The 24830-nt window shown below is 50.0% G+C and overlaps 1 protein-coding gene across 2 annotated transcripts in view; it reads right to left on the reverse strand.

The window, feature by feature from the left end:
• Positions 1-24830, reverse strand: part of Tafa5 (TAFA chemokine like family member 5) — a 198300-nt gene that overhangs the window by 24419 nt on the left and 149051 nt on the right. For both annotated transcript variants that reach the window (XM_050130675.1, XM_050130684.1), the window contains exon 3: positions 5087-5214. In XM_050130675.1, coding sequence (XP_049986632.1) covers positions 5087-5214 — 128 coding nt within the window. The remainder of the gene's footprint in view (positions 1-5086; positions 5215-24830) is intronic.

The raw sequence follows: 24830 nt of genomic DNA on the forward strand, positions 1-24830 counted from the left end.
CCATTGGGGATCTGCTTTGTCTGCGCTAAGGAAGTCTCTTCTACCCGAAAACACTGACAGAACATTCTGGTAGCTAGGGAACTAGACGTTAAGAGTCACACCTGGCACCTGTGTCCTGCAACATCTGGGCTGGGGGAACCTGGATACCAGTCCCTGCTCGAGCAGTCCCCTGCCCCCCCCCCTCTCTCTCTGTGTGCGTTCATTAGGGTTTTTATTGCTGTGATAAACACCACGACTAAAAGCAACTTGGGAAGGACAGGATTTATTTCCCCTTATACTTCAGGAAACAGTCTACCACTGAAGGAAATCAGGCCAGGAGGTCAGGAACTCAAGGCAGGAAGGATACTACTACCTTGTTCCTCAGCCTGCTGTCTTAGAGCACTTGGGGCGATAGGACCAGGGGTTCACACTGCCTACAATGGGCCGGGCCCCTCCCACATCAATCACTAAGTAAGAAAATGCACTACAGACTTAGGAAGGCATCCTCTCAACTGAGAGTCCCTTTTAGACCAAATGACTCTACCTTGTGTCAAGACAGGACAGTGTGGGACTGATCTCATCCTTCTGATGTTTAGATTCTTTACAGCACCTTCCAGGGTCTCATATCTCACTCTGGCAGCTCCAGTATGGAACTTTCTATACACTCATCCCTGGGATGTATAGGAAACCTGCATCTTCCAGGTCTGCAAATTTTGTAAGTGTGTGTGAGTGTGTGAGTGTGTGTGTGTGTGTGAACAAGTATGCACTTGTGGGGAAAGTGATTGCTCCTCTCTGTCACCCCTCAGGTGCCATTTACTTTATTTGTTTTAAGACAAAGTCTCTCACTGGGATCTTGGACTTGCTGACCAGGCTAGTCTGGCTGGTCATCGAACCCCAAGACACTGCCTCTGCCTCCCTTGGGCTGGAAATTGCAAATGCATGCCAACACATCCAGCTTTTTATGTGGATGCTTGGGGCAAAACTTGGATCCTTATGCTTCTGTGGGAAGCACTTTATCAATGCGCTATCTGTGGGGTCCGAGGCTTCCTAGGGTTTCAGCCCCTCTCTTCTGCTTACAGTCACCACGGGTCCCCTCCTAGACACATGCTTTTATCTCCTCTGTGGCTGTCTTGGTCCTTTCAGGAATAAACTATTTCCTTTGCCACATCCCTGTCTCCTCACAGGGGTCTCCAAAAGGCTAATAGGCAGCATAGGGGTCTGGTCCTTTTTAGCTGGGGGCTGAGACTAGCATTTAGTAAGTATCCACAAAGACCCTCTGAGATTTGTTGCTCCAATATGGGGGAGCCTGGAGGTGCTCCATTCTTCAGTGGAGCCCTGCATGGCCCCTGACACTAGTGGGAACCGAGGCACATGGGTAGGTTGGCACACAACCAGCCATGCTTAGGGACCATGTTGATTCCTGGGAGGAGCCTAGTCCAGTCTTCTGGGTGTTTTGGTATAGCCACCAGACCACACAAAACCTTCAGAATTTGATAATGAAGACCTCAAGGTTCCAGCTCGGCCTGCAGCAGCTCCTGAGTTCGGCTCTTTCCCTACTCCCAACTTGGCAGGAAGCTGTAGTGGCAGAGACCCGAGTGGAATGGATAGAGCCCACTGAACAACTGGCTGTGCAGCAGAACGGGCCAGGGCCCTCCCTGCTCCAGGGCAGCTCTCCTGAAGAAAGGGTGCCCTGGACAGATGCTAAGCATGGTAGAGGAAGCTGTTGGGATGGCTGAGAAGCAGGACCATCTGCATTTGTGTTCTTTGGTGATATGAATGATCTCGGTGCTCTTGACCTCCAGATGCCCCAGTGGGTCGAGGCACAGGCTGCCCAGCTCAAGTCAGCAGCTAGTTGCAGGCAAGCTGAGAGGAACTGGTGCTCAGACTGACTGCTTGAGTGGACTCCACATCTGTAATAGAAGCCCCCAAACATTGGGTGCAGAGGCCAGATATCCACACCCACATGTGTTCCTCCAGTCGGCATCTGGAAGTCATTGACTCTATGTTCTCTGGGGCACACACTTCTGTGGAGTGCTAACCCTTGAGCAGGAATCCCAGAAATCCCTCCCCAAACCTCCCTACCCCCACAACCGTGTGTTTATTCATATGGAATCAAAATGTGGCGCTTAATAGCTAATTGGGAAAGATGGATTCCAATCCAGCTGGTTTATTCTGATTTAGGGAACGGTATAGCTCACCACCGAGCATCTTGCAATTCATAAACATCACAGAAATGCAGAGTAAACATTGACTAGAATATTCCCGAAAGCCACTAACATATGCAGGGAGCAGTGCAGCCAAAGCCAGCTAACATCTGCACTGACATCCATTGCTGGCCAGCTATGAGGGACCAGAGTCCCCACCTGGGATCCTCTAGCTCTTTTTCATTTAGGTCCCCTGGATGTCCTGCTGGCGGGACTAGTGGAAAACAGGAGTCTGGGAGCTGTAGAAGAGGAAGGGAATCCCATGCCTTGCCCCACCTCTAGAAACAATGTATGGTAGAAAGGAAGGGGTGTTGCTTCTACGCCCAAGGAGAACCTTCAGCATTCACTCCTCACCTGGCTCAGTGCAGATGGATGCTCACAGGGCAAAGTCCAAGGGGCAACTCCAGAGGCAGCAAAGCTAGCCCAGAGGCTCGTTTGTCTCCTGAGTCATCGGGGCCACGGGCTTCCCACTTTCCACAGTGACACCCATCGTACACAGCACCACTGTGCTTCTGTGGCTGTAAGTGGCACTCGTCCCGGTGACCCGAGAAGCATTCTAGTATTTTTATGACCTTTCTTATTCCTTTTACATGCTGATCATGAGCCAGTAAATTAATTTCATGACCCACTAATGGGGTGGCGACCCACGCTTTTGAGAAGCAGTGATTTCAGAAATGCGAACATCAGCATGTGCCTGGGGTCTGGGCTAGGCTAATCAATGGATCCATTTATCACACGTACTTAGGAGGCCCCAGGAGGGGACAGGCTATAGGATCCCCAGACCCAGCGAAATGCCCGTGAATAGCCTCCCCCCGACTCGGGTGACACACAGAGAAATATAATCAGCAAGTGACACCGTGCTAGGGTTAGGGTGTCACAGAGGTGCATGGATGTAGAGTTGGCATAGATGGGGTGCAGAGTGGAGAGGGGTCTTGGTTGAAGGGAGGTTCTATCTGGAATGAGTGATGCTGGAAAGAAATTAATAGCCACTACGTGGTCACCAGGCCTCTTAAATATAACATGTGACAACTGACATCCTGGAAAAACAATTTTCCAACAATTTATGGTGACACGTGGAACCTATGCTACTAATTTACTCTATAAGAGGCCATGATGCAATCACATAGTAGAGACTTTAATTGTGTTGTTAGAGACAGGGTTTTTCTCTGTAGCTTTGGAGTCTGTCCTGGAACTCTCTCTGCAGACCAGTCTGGCTTCAAACTCACAGAGATCCCCCTGCCTCTGACTCCCAAGTGCTGGGATTAAAGGTGTGTGGCACCACTGTCCAGCTAATAGTGGTTTCTTTAGATCTGGCTTGAGAAGCAACATTTTAGACAGCTTAAAAACACATCACCTTAGGCTAGAGGTTCCAGTACGAGTCGGGTCTCATTTTATAGACTCAAGGACACCATGTGGACTAGACTGCAGAGCTATACAGTTCCCTTCTTGCTTCTGAGGGGGTAAAGTTGGCTCAGGGGTCCCTCACACCCACTGTGGTGTCCAATTGTAATTACACATGCCCTTAATTTCCCATCCCTTCCAAATGTGACTCCAGCAAGTGGGGAATACACCAAGCCTAGGGCTACATCTGGTCCCCAAAAGGACACAGGCCAGGAGTTAAGAACATCTGGCCTTGCTGTGACTCTGCAATGAATCATGGGGGGTGGGGCACTATGGATATGCAACTCCTTTCCTGGCACCAGTTTTCACCACTGTAGCACTTACCCAGGTGGCCGAATAGCTTGGGGTGTAGTTGGGGAGGCTAGGCCTTATACAGGAGACCACGCTGGGGCACTGGGCGAGCCTTCAAGCAGCCCTTTGCATGGTTATGGCTGATGGGGCTCATCACTATCTATTATCTCATCTCATACCTATCTGTGGCCCCTGCCTAGGGCATCTTGGGAGCTCAGGGGGTCAATCTGTACCTGTGGTCTTCACAGGGCAGAGGCAGACATAGGGCAGCATCCTATACCTGTTGCTTCCCCCTCCATACACCTCTACAGGCATTTCAGAGCCTAAGTCTCTTCGAAGTGTGCTTGATTCTGTGTCCACTCAGCCCAACAGGTTCCCTCACTAACCCCGAACAGGTCTCACCCAGCCTTGTTCTCAAAGAAGCCAGTGCTAAGTGACGAGTCACCGACCCGAGGAGGCTTACCCATCTGTCATGCCCGAAGACTTTTCACCTCTCAGTTGTATATCACAGATGGAAAACTGTCTGCAGTGCCTAGGCAGTATGTGGAGCCATCACACCTCAGAAATTTCAAAGAACGGGCAAAAAGAAAAACAAAAATCAGAGCATCCCAGAGTCCTCTGTATTCAGCCATCTGTGGAAAGAGTGGCTCTGGAGATCAAGTTGGCTGTGGCCTCCAGAAAGAGCTTAGTGTGCCTGGCTCGATAGGATGAGCGGGCTGAAGTTTTGGGAGCCATTGGGATCTGTTAGCAGTCACCAGATCATATCTAGGGCAGCAGCAGAACCAGAGGTAGCCCCCTCCCTAAACCTGAATCTGGATTCCACTTGGCCTCAGGTGGGGTACAGAAACTTGCTCTTAGATTTTGAGGTGCCTGATGTACTTCCACATCAACCCTACAAAGTAAGCAACCTCGGTGCCAGCAATATGCACCGAGCAATATGCATTGTGTTAGCTTCTCTTCTGAGACGACCAACCCAACTGATAAGTCTATGTGGTTCTGCTTTCTGTGGCACAGTCCCTGTGTACCCAAAGACCAACTGGACAGGCTCTCTGGGACTCAGCGCCAGAGGAGAGAGGAGGAGCTGGCTGGGATGGAGTTACCAGCTGCCACTTGTCCCTCTTTCATCCCGGAGTATCCACATCCATCACGGGGCCGTGGTGTCAGCTCACTTCTCCCCAACATGCCCACAAGAAAGGAAAGGGGCCACATACCGTGGTGGTCTTTATCCGCCCTCCGGGCTGTGTGCAAGTCCAGCCTGACCGGTTGATTAACAAGTCGCAGCCTTCCCCCTCCAGGCAGGGGAGCATGTCACACCACTGCTTTGTCTTGATAATTCGTGCTGTGGGAGAGAAGAGAGAGCTGGTCAGTACGCCACTCCCAACACAAAGGCCTCACTGAATGGCTTGCCTGCTTCCTAAAGCTGGGCCTGGCACCTGGACCACACAGTGGGAAGTCCCATGAGCAGGTACTATGCCATTCAGAGACCTTCCACATGGAGGCTGGACACACCCTGCCTTTCCTGGGTGTACCATCATCGGTCCCCACTTGCAAGTAGTCACTGAGAGCGTCAGAACATCTTCATCACAGTGCCATTCCCCTTCCCGAGGGGCAAAGGACTCAATCTTTTTTTTTTTTCTGTTAGAAATCCATAGGGAATGTCTTAGATCTATCGAGATGGACACCCACAGGACAGCTTGACTGGGTAGGACCAGGGCTCAGTGTCACGAGTGAGGCCTGATAGAGAGTCAGCAATTCTAAAGGAACCATGACCCCCAGTCATTTACAGACACAGACCTGACTCAGGGGTCTGAGACTGCCAGGCCTAAGTCTTTGTCTTGAGCCCTGGAGCCTGCAGGGTAGTGGTCTAGGGAAGAGCTGGAAGTGGGGAGGTGGTCACAGTGTCCATCAGAACACGACGTCAAAGCCTAGACCTAAGAAGAGCACCCTTCTCCTTCACTGTAAACCCACTCAGGTTTGGTGGTCAGGCCTGGTAGACACAGAGGCTGTGAGAAGCTTATGAAGAAGAGGTTCATAATGGAGTTGGCATTCTTATTACCAGAATCTTCCATGACCCGCTCACCTTGCTAACCTCCTTCCTGAGGCAATTCTAATGACTGTTGCTTCACTCAAACGACCCATAAGCAAGGCTTGTGGTCCCAGTAACAGCTAAGTCTTTGAGATGGTCATGCTCAACATGATGGGACTTATGATCACCTAGGGGATGGTGGAGCACACCCATGGGTGTCTGTGAGGGCTTTTCCAGAAAGGCAAAGGGGGCTGACCGACCCTGAACACGGGCAGCATCATGCATGGGCTGGATACCCGAACAGAGTCAAGAACAAGGAGAAAGTCAGCTTAGAATGGGCATTTTGTGTCTACCACCTGGTGTGAGCCATGAAAGCGCGGGCTAAGACCTGTGAAGCCAAGACCTAACTTCATCCTGTTTCTGCTAGGTATTTCATCACAACAGAGAGGGAGTGGTAAACACTAACACCTGTGGGCACTCTTGGACGACTCAGCTATGCAGAATTCCACACCCCACTTTAACCTCAACATCAGAGACTGGAGTACACTTCGAATCTTTCACGAAAAGGAAACCCAAAACAACCTGCGAAACCTTTGGGGTCTAGGGTCACAAAAAGACCAGACAAAGAATAGGCTTATGCCTCTGTTATCTGCCTGTTCTGCAACCTCCATGCCTGACACACTACTTCGCACGCAGGAAGGCCTAGCCTGGACTCCTCATGTTCACCCAGATTTCACTGCCTCAACTATGAGCTTGAGTTCATTCCCTTTGGACAGTAAGGACTTGTGCACTGAGAACCATCACATTTTCCCTTTGTTCCCCTCCTTCAGGAAGCCACATGCTGATTGGCCCCACAGCCTAGGAGGTGCAAAAAGCTGGTGGTTAAGCCTCAGGATTGGCCAACCCTGTTAGAGAAGAGTGGAAACCCCTCTGTCATCCTCACAAGACGCAGCTTCAGAGACCTTTCCATCCCCAGGAAAGAGGGGAAGACAGTCTCCACCCAATCCAGCTCCATCCCGGGTCCCACACACAACCTTTCCAACTCCTGGGCTTCCTCTCTTCTCCTAAAATTTCTTTTCAATTTTGCTGCAAAAAAATATCAATGCACAGGACTCCAGATTTGCCTAAATGAGAGGTACAATTCCGCAGAATATGTGTATTACAATTTCTCCCCACTTTCTCACAGTAAGGGGTGATAACTGGCAAGTATATAGCTCTGCAAACACATACGAGCTTGGGTATCGTGTACTCAGACAAAGTCCTTCAGCTGGGCAATCGGTGGGCTTCACTGCTTTGACAGAATATGTGCCCATGACCTGGCAGAGGAAGGGTGCAACTGGCAGTGCTTTGCTCCCCGTTTCTTGATATCTTGATTCGACCAAGCAGTCCTACAAGTCACCCTTCACACAGGACCAAAGAGCTGGCTCTGGAGGCAGTGATGGCCCTGCATAAACTTAGCCAATGGGTGGCAAAGACGTAGGACGGAGTTCACACAGTAAAGGCTGGGCTCCAGGGTTACTACAAGGACCATGGGTCTGGAGGGCCTGGAATAGTTAGGAAGACACGAAGGCAGGCATCCTACATAGATCGATGGGCATTCTGTAGCAGGCTTGACACGCCAGCAGGGGCTCCATGATGAAGTGCGTGTAGCATAGCAGACAGGAGTTTTGTAATTGACTAGCTATGCCTGCCACAGGCACTGGAGAGAATGCCACAGGATACGATGCTTGCCTCACTTCATCCCGGGCTCTTTATATCAGTTGCCAGCAACAGCCAGGATCCCAGGCCAACTCTTTTCACATTACTGCTAGAGATGTAATATAAATTTGTGTGCTAAGTCCCTGACCCTTGTATTTAGAGACAGGACCACATGGAAATAACTGAATTCAAACAAGGACACAGGATGAGTTCTGAATTAGAAGGATTAGTGGTCTTCTAAGGGACCCAAAGAATACCCTCCCCCTCCCTGCTTCACAACACACCACCAGTGAGGACACAGCAAGAAGGCAGACTCAGCAAAAGAGCCAGAAAATGGCCCTACAAGTATAGTGGCCTTGAACTTCCAGTGCCCGGAGCTAATGTTAAGCCCCTAAGCTGCCTGTCTGGGGCATTCTGCTATGGAAGCCTAAACTGATGGAGTGAGGCCTGCCCCATGCTTACGTGAATCATTCTGGAGTCCCCATGAAGAAGAGACCTTGCTCCCTCAAGGGTCTGGGGGGGGGGGACAAAAAACAAAAACAAACAAACAAAAAAAAAAACCCTTGGCTTCCTGGGAAAAGGCTTCAAGAACAAAGGCTACCCGAGGCTGTGACCCCACCCACATCCCAGGCCATGGGTATCCCTAGGCTGAGGACTTTCCAAAAAGCTAGGTATCCGCCCAAGCCACTCTCCTGGGATCCTACTAATCACACAGCACAGGTGGCTGGTGGGCAAGCAGAGTTGGCTTCTGTCACACATCTGTCCCTGGCTGTTCATTAGTTGTGCAAAGTCACCAGCAGCTGCTTCTCCCAGCCCTGGTGTCATTTTTGGTGACAGCAAAAGATGGTATGAAAACCGTCTCAGGCACCAACAAATATAAGCCCAAAAGCCTGAAATCGGCTGCCTCAGGATCCACACCCACATCTCAGCCCCCAAATGCCTGTTTGCAGTGCTTGAGAACTTTCTCAACTCTCTGTCTGTCTGTCTGTCTGTCTCCCTCTTTTCTTCCTCTTTCTCTCTGCCTTCAGCCATGGAAGGATGCTCAAGTGACAGATAAAACACTGCCATGAGCAATGTCCCTCTCTGCACCAACCTGTCCGGATAAAGCCGCTCAGAGAGGGGTTTGCAGGTTAGGGAACCATAGGCTCCCAGTCATGCTGTCTCTGCCTGCCTAACAAGTCAAGAACAGAACTGGTTGTGAAGGAAAAGGAAGCCTCCAGCTACTAGAAGAACAGCAAGATCAAAGGCCAACATATACGTCACACAGACAAGGTCCTGAGGTGAAGCGGTGTGAACTGGTTAGGGTAGGGTGGTAGCACCAGTCGGGGCCAGTTTGTTGGCAGGATGTACCAAGAATGTGTGGGCTTTGGAAGTAGAGAATAGCTGGTGGGCTAAAGGACTCTGGGTCTGAGTTCAGATCCCATCCTGTCTTGTATCAAGGCTACCTTCTGTGAAACACACATAGGGCTCCTGAGCCTCCTTCACCCTTTAACAGCCGGGTAAGAAGTGGGAAGAGGGATAAAGCTTGTAGTCTGCTGCAACTGGGGAAAGTTCATACATGACAGGACAACATACACAGACAGGCACAGGACAGGAAGAGAGTATCAAGGTCCTAATGGTCTTAGGTTATGGGAGGGACAGAGCTTCTGTCCAGGCCATATGACAAACACATCCTCATGAACATACATGTGTGCAGGCATGGGTGTGCACATAAAATACATGAACACAAACACAAGCACATGGTATATATTTCACATGGTGTAATCACAATACCTTTCAACATAAAGCAACCTATGTGGATACACATGCAAGCAGAACACATATCCATACATGTATTCACATGTAAACCTAGGATATCCACCCACATGTACCTGCACCACACAAACATATTCACACACTGCATATACATGTATTAATCCTCACATAGACATATCACAAATACACATGTATAGAATAACATAGATAAACCTACACAGGTGGATATGTAACATACACATAAACACACATGTATGCACACCACACTATATATATATATCATGCACAAGTGCACGCATATACACACATATGCTTACACATGCACTCACAGAACATACACAAGTACTCACAGATATCTGCACCATGCATCTCAAACATGTGCACATGCATGAACAATAAGTACACACATATAAATATATACACATACTCAGACACCACACATGTCACACATATGCATATCTACACCCGTGTGTGCAAGGATATAAGCACACACAGCTAGGCTGTGTTGTTGGCTGGTCTGTAGCAGCACACAGACAAGCAGAGCCTGGGCATACCCGGGGACCAAGCCTCTGAGGACACTGAGCAGCACTGAACACACAGGTCCTTTTGTTCGTTTGCTGGAACTCAGCTCACCCAGCCCAGCCTACTTCCTGCTGGGGGCGGTGGGAGACACAGTGCCGGGCCAGCACCAGGCTACCACATCCTAGGGACAAAGGGGCCTTTCATGCCTCCACTTTACAACTTCATCTCACCCAGAGCATGGGCTGAGCTGAAGGACGTCCATAGGGGCTGATGGGCACTCTTAAGGAGTGTAAGTGAAAGTGGTCAGTGGTCTGAGTTTGGGCAGATAGCTGCCACAGCCTGCAGGATTCCGCAGCCTGTGGCAGTCAGGAGGTGGAGTTCAGTGTATCCCAGGGTCCTAGAAGAAAGTGGATACTCTAGAAATATGGAGAGAGGGCAAGTATGTGAGCTCCAGCCTGGGAAGGAGAGGAGGCTGCATTTGGGAGGGAGAACATTCCAGAGCCCAAGCCTTCCACAGGGCTGCAGAGTGGGATCCAGAGACACTGCCACACCAATTCCATATATACGCTTCCCCAAAGGCAGCATGGTAGACTGCAAGTAGTTCCTCTCCACAGTGACTGTCTGCATCACACACATATACATTTGTGCAGATAGCATGCCCCTCCACAACACACACACACACACACACACACACACACACACACGGCAGCATTCACGTGCCATACCATAGGGCTGCACACATCCACACTACAAAATGCTGTTTACATACACATTGCAAATAAAGAGTACACACACACACACACACCCCACATGCACACCGTAAGCTGATTGCAAAATCTCACCCCCATCCCCACCCTGGTTCCACAGAGACCTATACCAATATCCATGACTGACAGCCCCATACTGCCAGGATCTGTGGCAGTGTTCTGAGGACAGTGGGGCAACTTGCTCCCTTTACTAAGCCTCTCTTATGGACACTTTGTCTGGCATGAGACAGAATTTTGTCCCCAATGTCCCAAGATCCAGTACGAAGCAGCTGCTGGAGCCCAGACCCTGGCCTGACAGGTGACGACAAGTAGCCTGCAGGCAGAACGCAGAGAGTAATGCAGGGTACAGGGGCCTGGGGTTTTTCAGGCCTAGGATGGGTCATAGGTTGTGAAGGCTCCTGGGCAATGTGCCACAGCCTGGCAACCTTAAATGGAGTTGAAAGCAGCTGTTTCGCTAGCGGAAGCTCAGACAGAGGGTAGAGTTTGGACAAAGGAGCACAGAGTTGTGGAGAGAAACAGATCTGAGGTGGAATGAATACTCCCCACAATGGTGATGCTAAGAGAGAGGGGGCCTTGTGGGCTAGAGGACTTGGGCTTGGGCTCTCTAGTGATGTTTAGACAGGCTGGGAGGACCTCAGAGCAACCGAAGGCTTTGTCACCTGTGCAAAGCGCAGATATGTTTTTGTCCCCAACCTTGGCAGGTCTGTCATACACCACCATGTTACTTCCAGCAGTGGCAGCCACTCACCTTAGTTCACTCTGTTATAAAATGATTTTATATTCTGTTTGCCAAAATAAACCCCAAGCCACCTAATATCACTCACTTCCCTAGCAGAATCCTCTGCTGAGCCATCTCAGGCCCACTTTGGATGCTCCCGGGGAAATGGAGATGGCAAGTCCACTCCTGTATCCATTTAGGGAACTCATAATTGGCCCTAAGCAAGGAACCAGTGATGACACCCTACATTTGGGGAGATCAAATCTTGTAGACCCTGCTTTTTGCACTTCAGACAAGGCTTGGCCAGGCATGTTATGACCCCAACTCTGGGGTTACTCCTCAACTGCATGGCAACCCCAAACTCCCAGGAACAACACTTGGTAACTGCCCAGCTGTAAGACGCACTGTCTGGAGTCATATTCCTGAACCAATCTGGGGGGGTAAGGGGAAGAGAGAGAGAGCTACCAAGGTCCACTGGAAATGACCATCATGAAGAGGCAAAGCTCCACATCTGAGGTCATGTTCTGTGGCTACATATGGGTCCTTGGAGAAGATTCCTTGGTCCTGGCTGTTCTCATTATGGGAGGACAAAGAGGGCCACAAGAACTGTGAGCTTTCTCCCAGGTCTCCTTTGCTAGAAAACCCAGGCTAAGCTTCAGGATATGAGCCTTCTCTCGCCTGTCTTTTCTCAGTGTGTGTCTTATCAACAGAGATTCAGGACTATAAAACATGCAGTACCTTCTGTCTGGTTTGGAGGGGAAATTTGTGATGGCTGATCTGGACTGTGTACTTGATGGGCTTTAGAATCACCATGGAGGCAAGTCTATGAGAATGTCTGTGAAGCATTATCTAGACTGGGTTAACTGAGGTAGGAGGATCCACCTGAAATGTGTGTGGCACCATGTGTAGGTTGGGGTCTGGACTGTGTTCAAAATAATAAAAACAAATAGAGAAAAAAGAAGATGAGTACCATACTCATCCTGACTTTGGATACAATGTTACCTGATCACTACCACTTATTGCTACACCATGGCTTTGGATACAATGTTACCTAATCACTAACACTAATTGCAGCTCCCTGACTTTGGATACAATGTTACCTAATCACTAACACTAATTGCCACACCCTGACTTTAGATACAAAGTTACCTGATCACTAACACTCATTGCCCAACCCTGACTTTGGATACAACGTTACCTTAGCACTGAAACTCATTGTTGCTCCTTGACTTTGGATACAATGTGACCAGCTGCCTCACACTTCTGCCACCATGCCTTCCTGACCATGAGGGGCTGCACCCTCAATCTGCGAGCCAAAGTAAACCCTTTTTCTCTTAACTTGCCTTTTGGCAGGCATTCATTTAAAGCAATGAGCAATGTAACTAACGCAGGCTCCCCATGCGGCCCCCCCATGCTATCCGCCCAGCTTGTTTCCCATGAGTACAAAAGTGTGTCCATGCACTCAAATGTAGCAGAAGTTCCCCCATGAATTCCACAGGCAGGGCAGTGGGGCACAGCTCCCGGGAAGGCTGATGCCAGCCGGTAGTGGCAATACCTAGCTCATCTGCAGGCTCTCTGCCTCCCACTCCCTGCCTTGCAGCAGTTCATTGGCACTAAACACGGCAGTAAATAAGCAACGAAGATTCCGTTCCCGGGCCCTGCAGTAATTGGATTACTCCCATTTAAAGCAGCACCCTGTCAGGCTGCAAGGTAGAGCTGTTGGCACGGGAAGGAGACAGCGTAAACGAGTTATCAAGAACCCGCTATTAAACATGCCTTCTGGGATGGCTCTGGGTTAAATGGAAGGTGTGATGACAACAGACAAAGCCTCTGTTATTAGCACAGTTCAGGCAGCTGCCCTTACGTATGTGTGAACTGGCATCCCCTGAATGAACACAGAAGCTATCTGAGTACCAGCAGGTAGTTCTTGCACCCTGGAGTCTACTCCCTGAGCTGCGGCTCTGGGAAACACCTGCCCTGTAAAATAAATGCTGCAAATTTCAATTTTATTGGTTTTGCAGTTTTGTTTGTGTTTAATTGTAAATGGGCTTTGGTTTATTCCTACCCTACAGTCTGGGAGGGCTTATCTTGGCTTGAGTTCATATTCCTACAAATTATAATAAAAACGATACAGCTCAGCAACAGCTGTGAGGGAGCCGCCCTTCCAAGAGTGTTCTGCATTGTCTGAGTCTGAGGAATGCTCCTGTCCGCCCATACCCAGGCCACAGAGAGCTGGTCAGAGGAGCAGGAGGCAGAGCTGGGGTCGGGCTTACATGGAGTGGGGCTTAACTGGAGAGAAGCCTGATCCGCCCCAGGATAGGGTTAAAGAGGTCTCCCCGCTAGTGGGGACACAGCCCTGTTACATACTGACCTTCAGGAGCCCAGATAAGGAGCTCACACTGGGCCCAGAAACCTCCAGTCCCCAGAGAGAGGGCCATAGCTCTCCTACAGTCCTGGCCTCATCCCGCTGGGATTCCAGCAGGGGCTCATAGGGAAGGGATGATGATGATGGACCCCGGCAAAGAGACACTGGGTAGAATCAAGGAACAGCTCTGTACCCCGTGGTCAGGCTCCATGCTGGATCACACAGATTCTGACACACATGTGGCTGTTTTCGTCTCTTTGGAGTAAGAGAGCGTCCTGTCACCAGGACGGTAATCAGATACTGGTTCCAGGTAATCATGGCAGAGAACCTGATTGAGCGTTGATTTTACTCTGCTCACGGCTGGGCCTGGTCAGGTGCCTCTCCTTTATCCAAGCAGACCTCTGAAGAGATACGCACGAGGGTACCATGTTGAGCTTGGAGTCCCTCCAGCACATATCACCGAGGCCTAAAAGCCTATGAATCAGGCTGCACAGTCTCCTCTGCTGCCCGCCCTGCCAAGAACTCTCTTCTATAAGTCCAGAGAGGCAGTTCCCTCTGCTGGAAGCATTGATCCCACAGCCGTCCTGCTGATGCCACCACCACTATCATCATGTCCACTACTGTCACTATCACCACCACCATTAACATCACCATCATCATCACCGCTGTCACTAGTACCATTTTCACCGTCATCATCCACCATTGCCATGATTCTCAGGATTACCACTGTCCTTAAAATTATCATCATTAGCATGTCTGCCACCACCACCAATACCAGCATCCCCACCATCTTTATCACCATGGGCCACATCAACATAATTATTACTGCCACTATGGTGTTCACCATCATTACAATGACCACCACCACCATCTCTTTGCTCATTATCAGAATTACCACCATCCCCATCACCATCATCACCACCCCTTCACTACAGACTGTGAAGACAGAGCTAGGGTTTAGAGAAGCGTGATGTGAGTTCTGAGGTCTCCTCGAGGCTAGAGATTTCCATACTTACCCTAGAGAATTATTTTGGCTATGCTATGCTGGTAGCAGCAAGCTGGGGGTCTGCAGGCCAGCACTCTACACAAGTAGCCTACACCCTTTGCTACAGAGGGTTTGAACTCCGAAATGGAGGACCAGGTTCCAACACTACTCCACCTTCACTGGAAGAGGAGAGTGAGGAGGCAGGGAGTGGAAATAGTGAGAATTATGGGTCGTTTTAAGGATAAAGGATGTCAGGCACTAAGTCCCAGGTGCCTGGAATCTAGAGCCTCTGTGGTCACCTCTCTCTCGGGTCCACCATTTGTGGTTGGTTGAGCCCTGACCTGCAGTAAAACTGCAGTTCAGTTCACTCTGGAAGACCCAACAGGTCCAACAGTGACGGTTCCCCAGTTCACCACTTTCCTTGGGTCAGACCATACAAGGACCCCAGCAAATTTCCTAATGAGGTAGGAGACAGGAGACAAGTGGAAGAAAGGAGAAAGAGAGGGAAGTAGAGAGCCCAAAGCTGCCTTGTCCCAAAGGTCATGCTGGGCTCAACACTGAGCTATGGTGCCATTCTTGCCTCTTCTCTAGGCAATGTCTATCTCCTTCTTTCCATCCCAGGAAGACTCTGTGAGAATCCTGTCTACAGACCATGCAAAGCCCAAAGCTCATCATCTGAAATTTGCCATGGTTTAGAAATGGTAGCCCCAAGACCTGGGCTGAGCCCAGGTCATGGGCACGAAGACAAGAGCATGCCTAAGAAACTCAGCTAATCAAGGCCTTGCTGCCCTGGATGGATGTGCCTTGCCTCCTCTCTTTATGCTTGCCACTTTGTTTCTTCAGGTGCCTTAGGGAGGCCACACAGATGGATCACATGTAGGGGCTATCTTAGCCTTCCAGAATCCTCTTTGCTCCTCTGTAGCCCTGGCCTGAGGCAGGTCCTCTCCTGATGCACTCACAGTCTGAGCAGTTCCCATGACCACAGTGGCCAAGAGAAGACACTGTGCTCGTGTGAGGTGCTCATGTCCTGTTCCCTCTCCTCTCATAAGGGTCCAGGTCTTTTGTTGACCCCTGAACCTCCTCAGCATTGACCCTCAGTGAGAACAGGCTGATATCAAAACACAGACACTCCATTGAAGAAATAAATGAACATGAGTCTCCACAGTTTGAAGCCACACAGGCCTCATTCCTCCAGGTCCACCTGTCTGAGGAGGCTCAGGTTGATGGGCTTCATAAACTGAAGGATCTAGCCGTGCCTCCCTGGCAGGCCTTGAAGGGCCCAGCCCTTTGGGTGGGCTGGGTTACCCTCATCCCAACTCTAACAACATAAAGCTCTGGCTTCCTGCTTCCAGATTTGCTATTGGTCTCCTTGGTTACAGAAAGGGCTGTACTTGGGAGAAAATACTGAGTCAGCACTGTCATGGGTGAACATGGCAGGCAAGCTTACTGGAGCCTCCTCAAGATGCCCTGATCATACTGGGATGAGCTTAGAAGTCACTGATGTCTTCTTACAATGTTAGGTGCTCAGAGCCCAGGTACCCATGAGGAAGGCAGGGCAAGGGCCTTTCACGCTATACCTGTGCTGAGGAGGGTCACTCTGTGCTTTCTGGGCAGGACAGAGCAGGGTCACTGATTCAGGCTGCCCTTACCATAGCACATGGGGGCATACCCAGCTCAGAGTATAGCTCTGTCCTCAGAAATGTTCTGAGCACTCTATCCCAGTTACTGTATTACACAAAGGGCCAGCATACAGATTGCACAAGGCAGCGGTGGTTCCAAGGTTTTCCCCAGGCTGTCAGGGGTGCTTCCAGAAAGAGGTAAGGCTTGGAGGATGAGGTGGCCACATTAAGTGTGTAGACACTTCGGGTTGATGGAAGCAATGCAGAAAGACACAGAGGCCTGTGCTACCAGATATGCTCATAGGTACTGCTGTGTGCCTAGAGTACACTGGTCAGTTTGTATCCTGGGGAGCCAGCAGCAGCAGGAGGTAAACCAGGGTTGGCTGGCCCAGGAGTTGGGAGTCACAGATATGAGACCTGCCCCATGGCCATCTGTTCCTGCTTTGAGAGGAACGTGGCCCCAATGAAAGCAGGTCCTTGGTGGACACTAGTAGAGTGTCACTTGGTCACAAAAGGATGACTGGTTTGACAGCACTGAGCCCATTCTGCCTCTGTCACAAGCCTTGGTGTAGGACCAGAGATGTGCAGTGGAGCAATGCATGAGCCTAGAAGGAATCACACTCAGTCAGCTCAACAACTGCACCACTGTAGCACATGCAGAAGACCCCCTTCCTTCTTAAAACCAAGACACCCCTTCCCACAGGTGGAGACTTCTCCCTTCAGCTCTGCCACCAGGGAGAGCACAAGAGTCTAGTGTGAGGAACACCAACCAACATTAGGGCAGGCCATGGGCCGAGTTGAAGATTTTGGTGGCCATTCATGGGGCAGATGCCAGACTGGTCCAGCTTTGCCACAGGAACACCAAGGGCCTGGGGGAAGTGAGGAACTAACCAAAGGAGGGTGGTGTTCTTGAGCACTCCACCATAAACCTTCCTATCACTTGGGGAAGAACGGTCTCGAAGACCCGGGCTGCGTCTTGAAATGACAAGTTCCTTCCCACAACCCTTAGACAACATAATTTAGTGAGAACTGCCACGATAATGATTTTGTCTTTAAATAGTTGCAGTAGAATGGATTAATTTTCAAGATGGCTCTCTGATTACAGTGATTCATTAGCTGCCTGGAACTGTCCCCCAGCCCTCAAAAATAGGGAGCCCCACTTTATGATTAGCACGTCACGCCACGCCAGTGCAAAACACTTCAGATTTGGGTGATCAAATTAGATTGAGAGAGGAGGGAGAAAGCACAGCCTGCAGTTGCCGTGGGGCGCCTGTTTCATTATTTCATTAGGATCAAGGCAGGTACGTGGAGGGGGAAAAAAGAAAAAAAAACTACTCCAGTAACTTTGCATGGGCAAACTCTACTGAACTGATGGGCAGTTTAAGAGTAGAGACAGGTGAGGAAGAGGCTTTAATTCCCATGTGTGGAACTGAAACATCTCCGTTCCAGGGTTGGTGCAGCTTGCTGGGGGAGGAATCCCGGAACATTGGTCTTTACTATGTGGGAAAACCACATGTCCCTGAACTCACAGAACGGGCATTCCTTCACTTTAGGAGCTAAACTGGGACTGCAGAGCATTCCACATAGGGCTAGTGTGGGAGGGTAGGGGGCAGTCCTGCCTACAGGTGAATGACATTTCTTCTGATGAGACACTGACCATGGCAAATGGACATTGAGGATAATAATGTTGACAGCCTCCTTAGGTAGCCCTCAGTAGGACTGAGACCTAGGGTTAGAGAAAACATCCCTGGCAAATTCTTGAATTATTTAGTCTCATACCCTGCCATCTATCCATCCATCTACCTATCTATCATTCTAACCATTTATCCAACTTCCCATCTATCTACCTAAGTATCATCTTTCTATTGATCTAATATCTATCCATCCATTTATTATTAGCATGTACCATTCATCCCAACATCACCATTCCCCCATTTATACATCTAGTATTCTTCTATTTACTATCCATTTGTACCAGCCATGAAACTTCCCTTGAGGCCACAAGGAAAGCTGGGCAAGCAGAGACGGAAATGAAAGGGCAGAGGAGGCAGGAGGCAGGATCTTGGCTGCAGCTGGGGACCATAGCATGTACATAGAAGGAAACAGGCTCCTAGATTCTCCTGGAAGATTCCATCCTAACTGCAGAGTCACCTGCTTGAGCCTATGGCCACAACACATTAGTTATGACACAATCTGCACTGTCCCTGGGTCTTGGCTGACCCATCGTGGGCCACCTCACTCCCACTGTTCTGCACTGTGAGTTGTATGTGACCTTGGTTCTGGACCCCAGTGATGCTGTGATGAACCATTTAGCCTCCAGGAAGCAGCAGATAGAAACCTCAATCGCCAGTCTGTTAGAGCAAATGTGACTACCTACCTCTTCTAAGCTTTGCCTGTCTCCATGACCCTCTCAGGTCACTGTCCTCCAAGTACCTTGTCTGCAAAGGACAAGAAAGGCTTCGAGACGTCCTGAGGTTCATGGCTCTGAAGTACGACACGGGCAGGTTGGGAGTTCATGATTACACCAAAGGAATTTTGAGATTATGACCTGGTAATGGCCTAAACAGGAAACCACTCAGGGTCCTGGTATAGACACTGCTAACGGGACAGAGAGAGACAGACTGTGACCCAGAGGCTTGCCCCTCCCCCAGCTGTGGTTCTCTCCTTATGTAAAGTCACTTTGGCAAATGGAGCCCTGTGTCCTCATACAGAAACACAATTTTGAACAGCATCTATAGATAGCAATGGAGTATGAAAAATATCGCTATAGTACAGGGTTACTACTCAAGCTGGAAGGGCTGGTGGCATGTGCCTTCTGTCGGTAGCTGCCTCCGTAACCCATGTAGAAACCATCAGCCCTCACTCTTGCCTCCTGTGTGAGAGCTGGCTAGATGACCTGGCTCATCTCAGCCTCTAGTGATTTCAGCCCAGAATGTGTTTAATCAAAAAGTGTTGTACCCTTCCCAGCCTAAAGGGGCCTGTTGACAGTGGACCGTGACCACTGATGAAAGAGTGACTTGTATAGAAATGTGAGGGACTGCTCCTACCAAACAAAAATAACAACAACAACAACAACATACCACTAGGCAAAGATGCAGAAGCCTGAACTTACAGAAGCTGTCATGCGCGTCTAGGATGGCCACATGTGTTGGGGGTGGGTTGGGAAGTCGGATTTCCCATTCAGTGCTCTTTCGCAAACCCAAGGCAACACTGTGAGTGAGTCAAGTGTGGAAAACTGCCACAGAAGCACAAATCACAGGCTTTGCCCATAGCAGAGGCCCCCTACCCCAGGTCAGGAGGCCGTCAATGACTGAGCTCCCGCACCAGGAAAGTACCTGCCGAGTACAGACACCCTGCATGTGACTCTCTGCTCTCACCGACTTGTGGGGTCAGAATATCAAGGCTTGAGGAATGAGAGGGCCTTGGCCTTTCAAGGGATACTACAACCTGTCAGGAGCAAAGAGGTGTGGGTAAAACAGGAAGCCCAGGGAAGGCAGGTAAAGGCATAAACCTGAAGCCACCAGGACGAAGAGGCGGTGTTTCACAGTACTGCCTGCCACCTCACCTGATCACTATGCCTGGGCAGCTCTCGGGTAGGTAGGGTACCTACAAGGTAGTCCAAGGACTTTCCATACCAAGGTGACCCCAATACTGCATCTGCTCATCACCAGAGTTTTAGACACTGCCTGAGGGGATACATCTGGGTTCATATGTCAGTGTACATCAAGGATGGAGTTATGGAGGCTACTCCACTGGTTCCAAGGACCCTGACAGCCACTGTGTGACTAAAGGTCCCAAGTATTAAATATACTGCTAGACCACACACAGGGACAGAGATGCAAGGCAGGGACTGGGGTCTCATCTAGCAAGGTGGCCCAGTCATAGCATAGAGGACCTGAAGCTCAGGCTGCCATGAAAGAAGGGAGGCAGAGGAAGAAGTGGACTTGGCCCTAGGTTGCCTGGCATGTGGGAGGAGCCAGCTTGTCTGGACACAGTTGAGTCCTGGTGTGGCTGAACAGGTACTGCACTGGAGGCTGGAACATAAGTGTGATGCGTGGCTCTGCAGGTCAGGCATGTAAATCTAGGTATGTCTCAGCCGTGCTCCTCCAAAAGGCTCTAGGAGATGCTGAGGTCCCCTCACCTCCTGAGGTCCTGGGGGTTGGGGAAAATCCTATGCTGTTGACTAGTAGATGTAGCACCCATTGGGCCTCTGTCACATGGCCTTCATTCATGGGCATCTGTGTCCAGATTCTTTACACCAGGACAGTGACTATAATGGATGAGGTTCCACCTCCCTCTCGTATGACTTCATTTAACTTGAACACATCTGCAGAGAACTTCTGTCCAAGGACACTTCCTGCTTCCCAGCAGGCTGTTAATGTCCTGCTTTGAAAGACTTATCTTTTACACACAGCTGTGTACATGCTTGAGTGTAGGTGCCATCAGAGGCTAGAAGAGGGTCAGGAGACAGATCGCATGGAACTAGAATTATAGAGTTGTGAGCTGTCCGATGTGGACCCTGGGGACCAAATCTGGGTCCTCTGTAAGAGCAGACAGCACTCCACCACTGAAGCCATCTTTTCTGTCCCACCCTATCCCCCTAACCCTAGCATCAAATGCTTTATATCGAGTACCCCCTACCACTGGTGACTTTCCTATAGCCAGAAACAACACTGTAGGCTTGTGAGTGGCTGAGAAGACACCACAGTAACAAGAGAAGTGGACTGGCCTGTGCAGAGTCCATGACACTCTCCCTAGACTCCGGACCCTAGGACAGGGTACTGCTGCTTGCTCAAACCACGAGGAGGAAGCTACATCTGGATACCAGACAAGGATCTATCCTGTCTGCAGAAAGGGTACGCCACTCTAAGAGTGCTACACCTGACTACAGCCTTAGAATCGGAGCGAGCAGTGTCCACTGGGAACTCTCTCTGCTGGCTTTTGGTAGACTCACAGGAGGGGCCTCTAACATGTGCTGTGTAACCCCTCCTGGCAGGCTTCCCATTTTCTCCTGAAAGCTTTGAAACTGGAGAAGATCATATTTGGATAGAGTTTCCTCATAGTTATGAAGCAGCAGAGACATCCCATCAGTCTGGGCAGCTAGTCCTTCTGGAAGGCGAAGGCAAATTTGGGCTGGAGCTCTTGTTTCATGCCTCCACACACTCGTCCCCAGCTACTCTTCCCCAAGACTTTGATCACAGTTTGGGTCCCAACTTTGTGGTCCTGTGAGCATTCCACAGTTCCAGGCACCCAAGATTTCTTCAGCATGGTGTTTTGGCAGCTTCTGTAACAGCATTCTTGGGGAACTGCCTTCTTCCCAGAGTACTGACTTCCCCAGGTAAGAATTTCTTCCTCACTTCCACAGGAGTCTGAAAGCACAGACCCTCTGCAGACCAACTCTCTAAAAGGTGCCTGCAGGGTGGCCCTGTGCTGTGCAGACCCTGGTCCCCCCAGCTCCTATTCTGACCCATGCTCTGTACCTGATTCCTACTTTCCTCTTCTGGTTGGCTATTTCAGGACACCCTCCCTAGCACATTTTGGTCTGCGGCCTTCTCTCCACTTCCAGTCACTTTTGGCCTTTGTTGCTGAGCATGCAGGAAAGCTTAGCATTGACCCGGGCAACAGGACAAGCAGTCTCCTGCCAGCATCGGCACAGCTGTGGATCCATTATCTATAGTGTTGCCTCGAGCAGGGGCAGGTCTCCAGCATGGTCTGGGACCTCATGTTAAACAGGTAGAGCTCAGTATGAACTCTATACGGGGTAGCTGGGTTGTCACCATGGCTGCAGTAGCTAGAGGAGAGGCTCCACAGGAAGCCTCAGAAGGTCCCTGTGACTCCTAGAGACACCTGCCCTTCTAAATAAGAAAACTGGGGCTCAGGATGCCTGCCTGGGGCTGTCAAAGAAGAGGAAGCTGGATGGACCCAGGAAGGCACATAGGCCAGTTGGTTAGCATTAGACTGTAGAACACTAGGGAATGCTGGAGTCTAGGGTCTTCCAAATGGTATGGACCGTGCAGAAGTCAGCAGGCTTGTCCATTACGTGATCCAGAACAATGGCAGAAGACAGTCCTGTGTTCATCTAAGTTTCTACTCCAAAACCATTGTGGCTTACATGGATGTATCTGGTGTTCCATGCTTTATTCTTCTTCTCTCCCCATGAGACATTTATCCCTAGTGTCATCAGATGAGCACTGAGTTTCCATCCTGGGGTGGGAGGCTCTGATATGCACAGATTCTTATCCCTGCTCTGCTTGACCATGCTCCCACCAACATCTCAAGACTCAATCAATTCTGAGGCTTCCCAGGACCACAGGCCCAGCATACTCCTGGTACCTTGGCTCCTCCCAATATGGCCAGTGAGGCCTTGACCAGTCCTGAGAGATCTATTCTATGGGATAGGGCAGGGTCTGTGCCCTTTGTGGCTTAAATTCCCACCCCTGCTTGGGTCCTCTGCACAGAGGAATCTAATATTTGCTAAAACATTTATGTTTCCTATTATAACTCCATGCTCATTTGTCCTCCTGAGCTATTCCCCACCCCCTTCCTAACATCGCCTACTCCAACATCCTCATCTCTACAAACATACTAGAATAAGGGAGGCATTCCAGGGCCATAGAATGACAGACATTTCCATCACATGCCTTTAATCCCATCACTCAGAAGGCAGAGGAAGGTGGATCTCTGTGAGTTCGAGGTCAATCTGGTCTACGGAGAGAGTTCCAGGATAGGTACCAAAGCTACATAGAGAAACCCTGTCTCAAAAAACCAGAACAAACAAACAAATGTAAGAAAGACATATCCCTGCTCCCTGTCTTTCTATCTTTCTAGAGAGTGACAGATCTGTCCTGTCCCCACTCCCCACCTGCAAACAAGACCAGAAATTGCCCCATCCAGTGACATTCCTAGAGAAAGTAGGAGCAGAAGGATCCACCTGCCAATTGTGCCAGACAGCAGAAAGCTTGTTGCCAGGACACGAGGGCATCAGAATACTTACTGAGTGTCCCCCTAGGTGGCTGTGAGTGTCCCCCTAGGTGGCTGTGAGTGTCCCCCTAGGTGGCTGTGCAGCTCTCATCTCAGACCCTCGCTGCTACCATGGCGTGGGACTGTGGGAAGCGTCCTAGCAAAGTGCTGGTCATCAGGTTGGCGCATGCACACCAGAACATGCACAGCTGACAAGCCAGACCACAGTCCATGCAGATCTGTTAGGTAGGTTGAGGAGTGTCTGCCTATAGCATTGCTATCCACAGGGAGGGTTTGTCCAGGACCAGGTGCCTGGCTCTATCCATAGCTTCACTGGCCTGGGAACTGTGATGGGTCTAAGACAAGATGCAAACAGAGCTGAGTCAAAGCAAGGAAGTTTTAGGGAGCCAGACAGCTTGTTTCTGGGGTTCAGCAGCTAGGAGGTAACTTGAACAGCAGGGTCCTTGACTCTGCTTCCCACTTGGTGTCATCTACCACTAAACCCCATATAATAAATAGAGAGTTTTCAAATCTGAGACTTAAGTCCTTGCCTTGATCCCTCCAGATAAACATGGAAGAGCCCAAGTCAGTCAAGAAAGCCCTGGCATACTGGGGTCAGATGCTCAGAGGCCCATCATCCTAAAGCTTTGCTTTCCCCTATGCTCCTGAGGTTTTCTCTTGTCAGACCCCTTGACAGTATGTCCTGGCACTCTTGTAGGATAGTAACTGAGGTCAAAATGGAGCATCCACCCATGCTGTTATGGATTAGCTCAGAGTCAACACCCAGACAGAAGAGCACTTTGAAAACTCTGCAATGCCACCGACAAAGCCATGTTCATCGGTCTGTGCAAGCAGCAAGGGTCCTAAGAAGGAGTGAGTCAGTTTAGAACTGAGTGCCTAGCAAGCATACCAAGATGTGCTGTGGGGGAGATGTCCTGCCCTTTCTGTCCTGGGAGCCCCACGTGCTACCTGGGTAAGGGAGCAGACCACACCTGTGTCCAAACAATGGCGTCCTTGTTGTTCTGTTGTAGATGACCTGACTCAGCTGAGGTGAAGGTCAAGGAGCAAGAGAGGTGAAAACCTGGGTCTAGATCCATGTGGACAGCTGGCTGAGGGGCAGAGATGCTTTCTACCACTTCAGTAGGGAGGCAGGGATCTACCCCCAGGATATAGAGACAGTCCCATCAGAGGCAGGAACGAGCCTTCAAGTAGCCTGGGGATTGTAAAGGGTAGTTAGCACCCAACATTCCCCTAAGGGAATTATCAGACGTTCATGCACACATTTGCACTCACATGTACATACACATAAAGGCATGCACACATATACACATGTGTACACTCCCACACACTTTCACATGTACACACTATGTACACACACTTCATATGTGCATTCAGGTATAAACACATACTCACACTCAACCACACACTTACAAACACAGGACAGAAGTCCATCTCCAGAACATAAAGTCTTCTCAATCCAGCAGGAATAGATATCAGCTGTCCCGCCAGTCACTATGCTTGCTCTTCTCCCCACCGCAGG

The sequence above is a fragment of the Alexandromys fortis genome, unplaced genomic scaffold, assembly GCF_014885135.2.
Source record: "Alexandromys fortis isolate MF-2015 unplaced genomic scaffold, M_Fortis_MF-2015_v1.1 scaffold_28, whole genome shotgun sequence".
Lineage (NCBI taxonomy): Eukaryota > Metazoa > Chordata > Mammalia > Rodentia > Cricetidae > Alexandromys > Alexandromys fortis.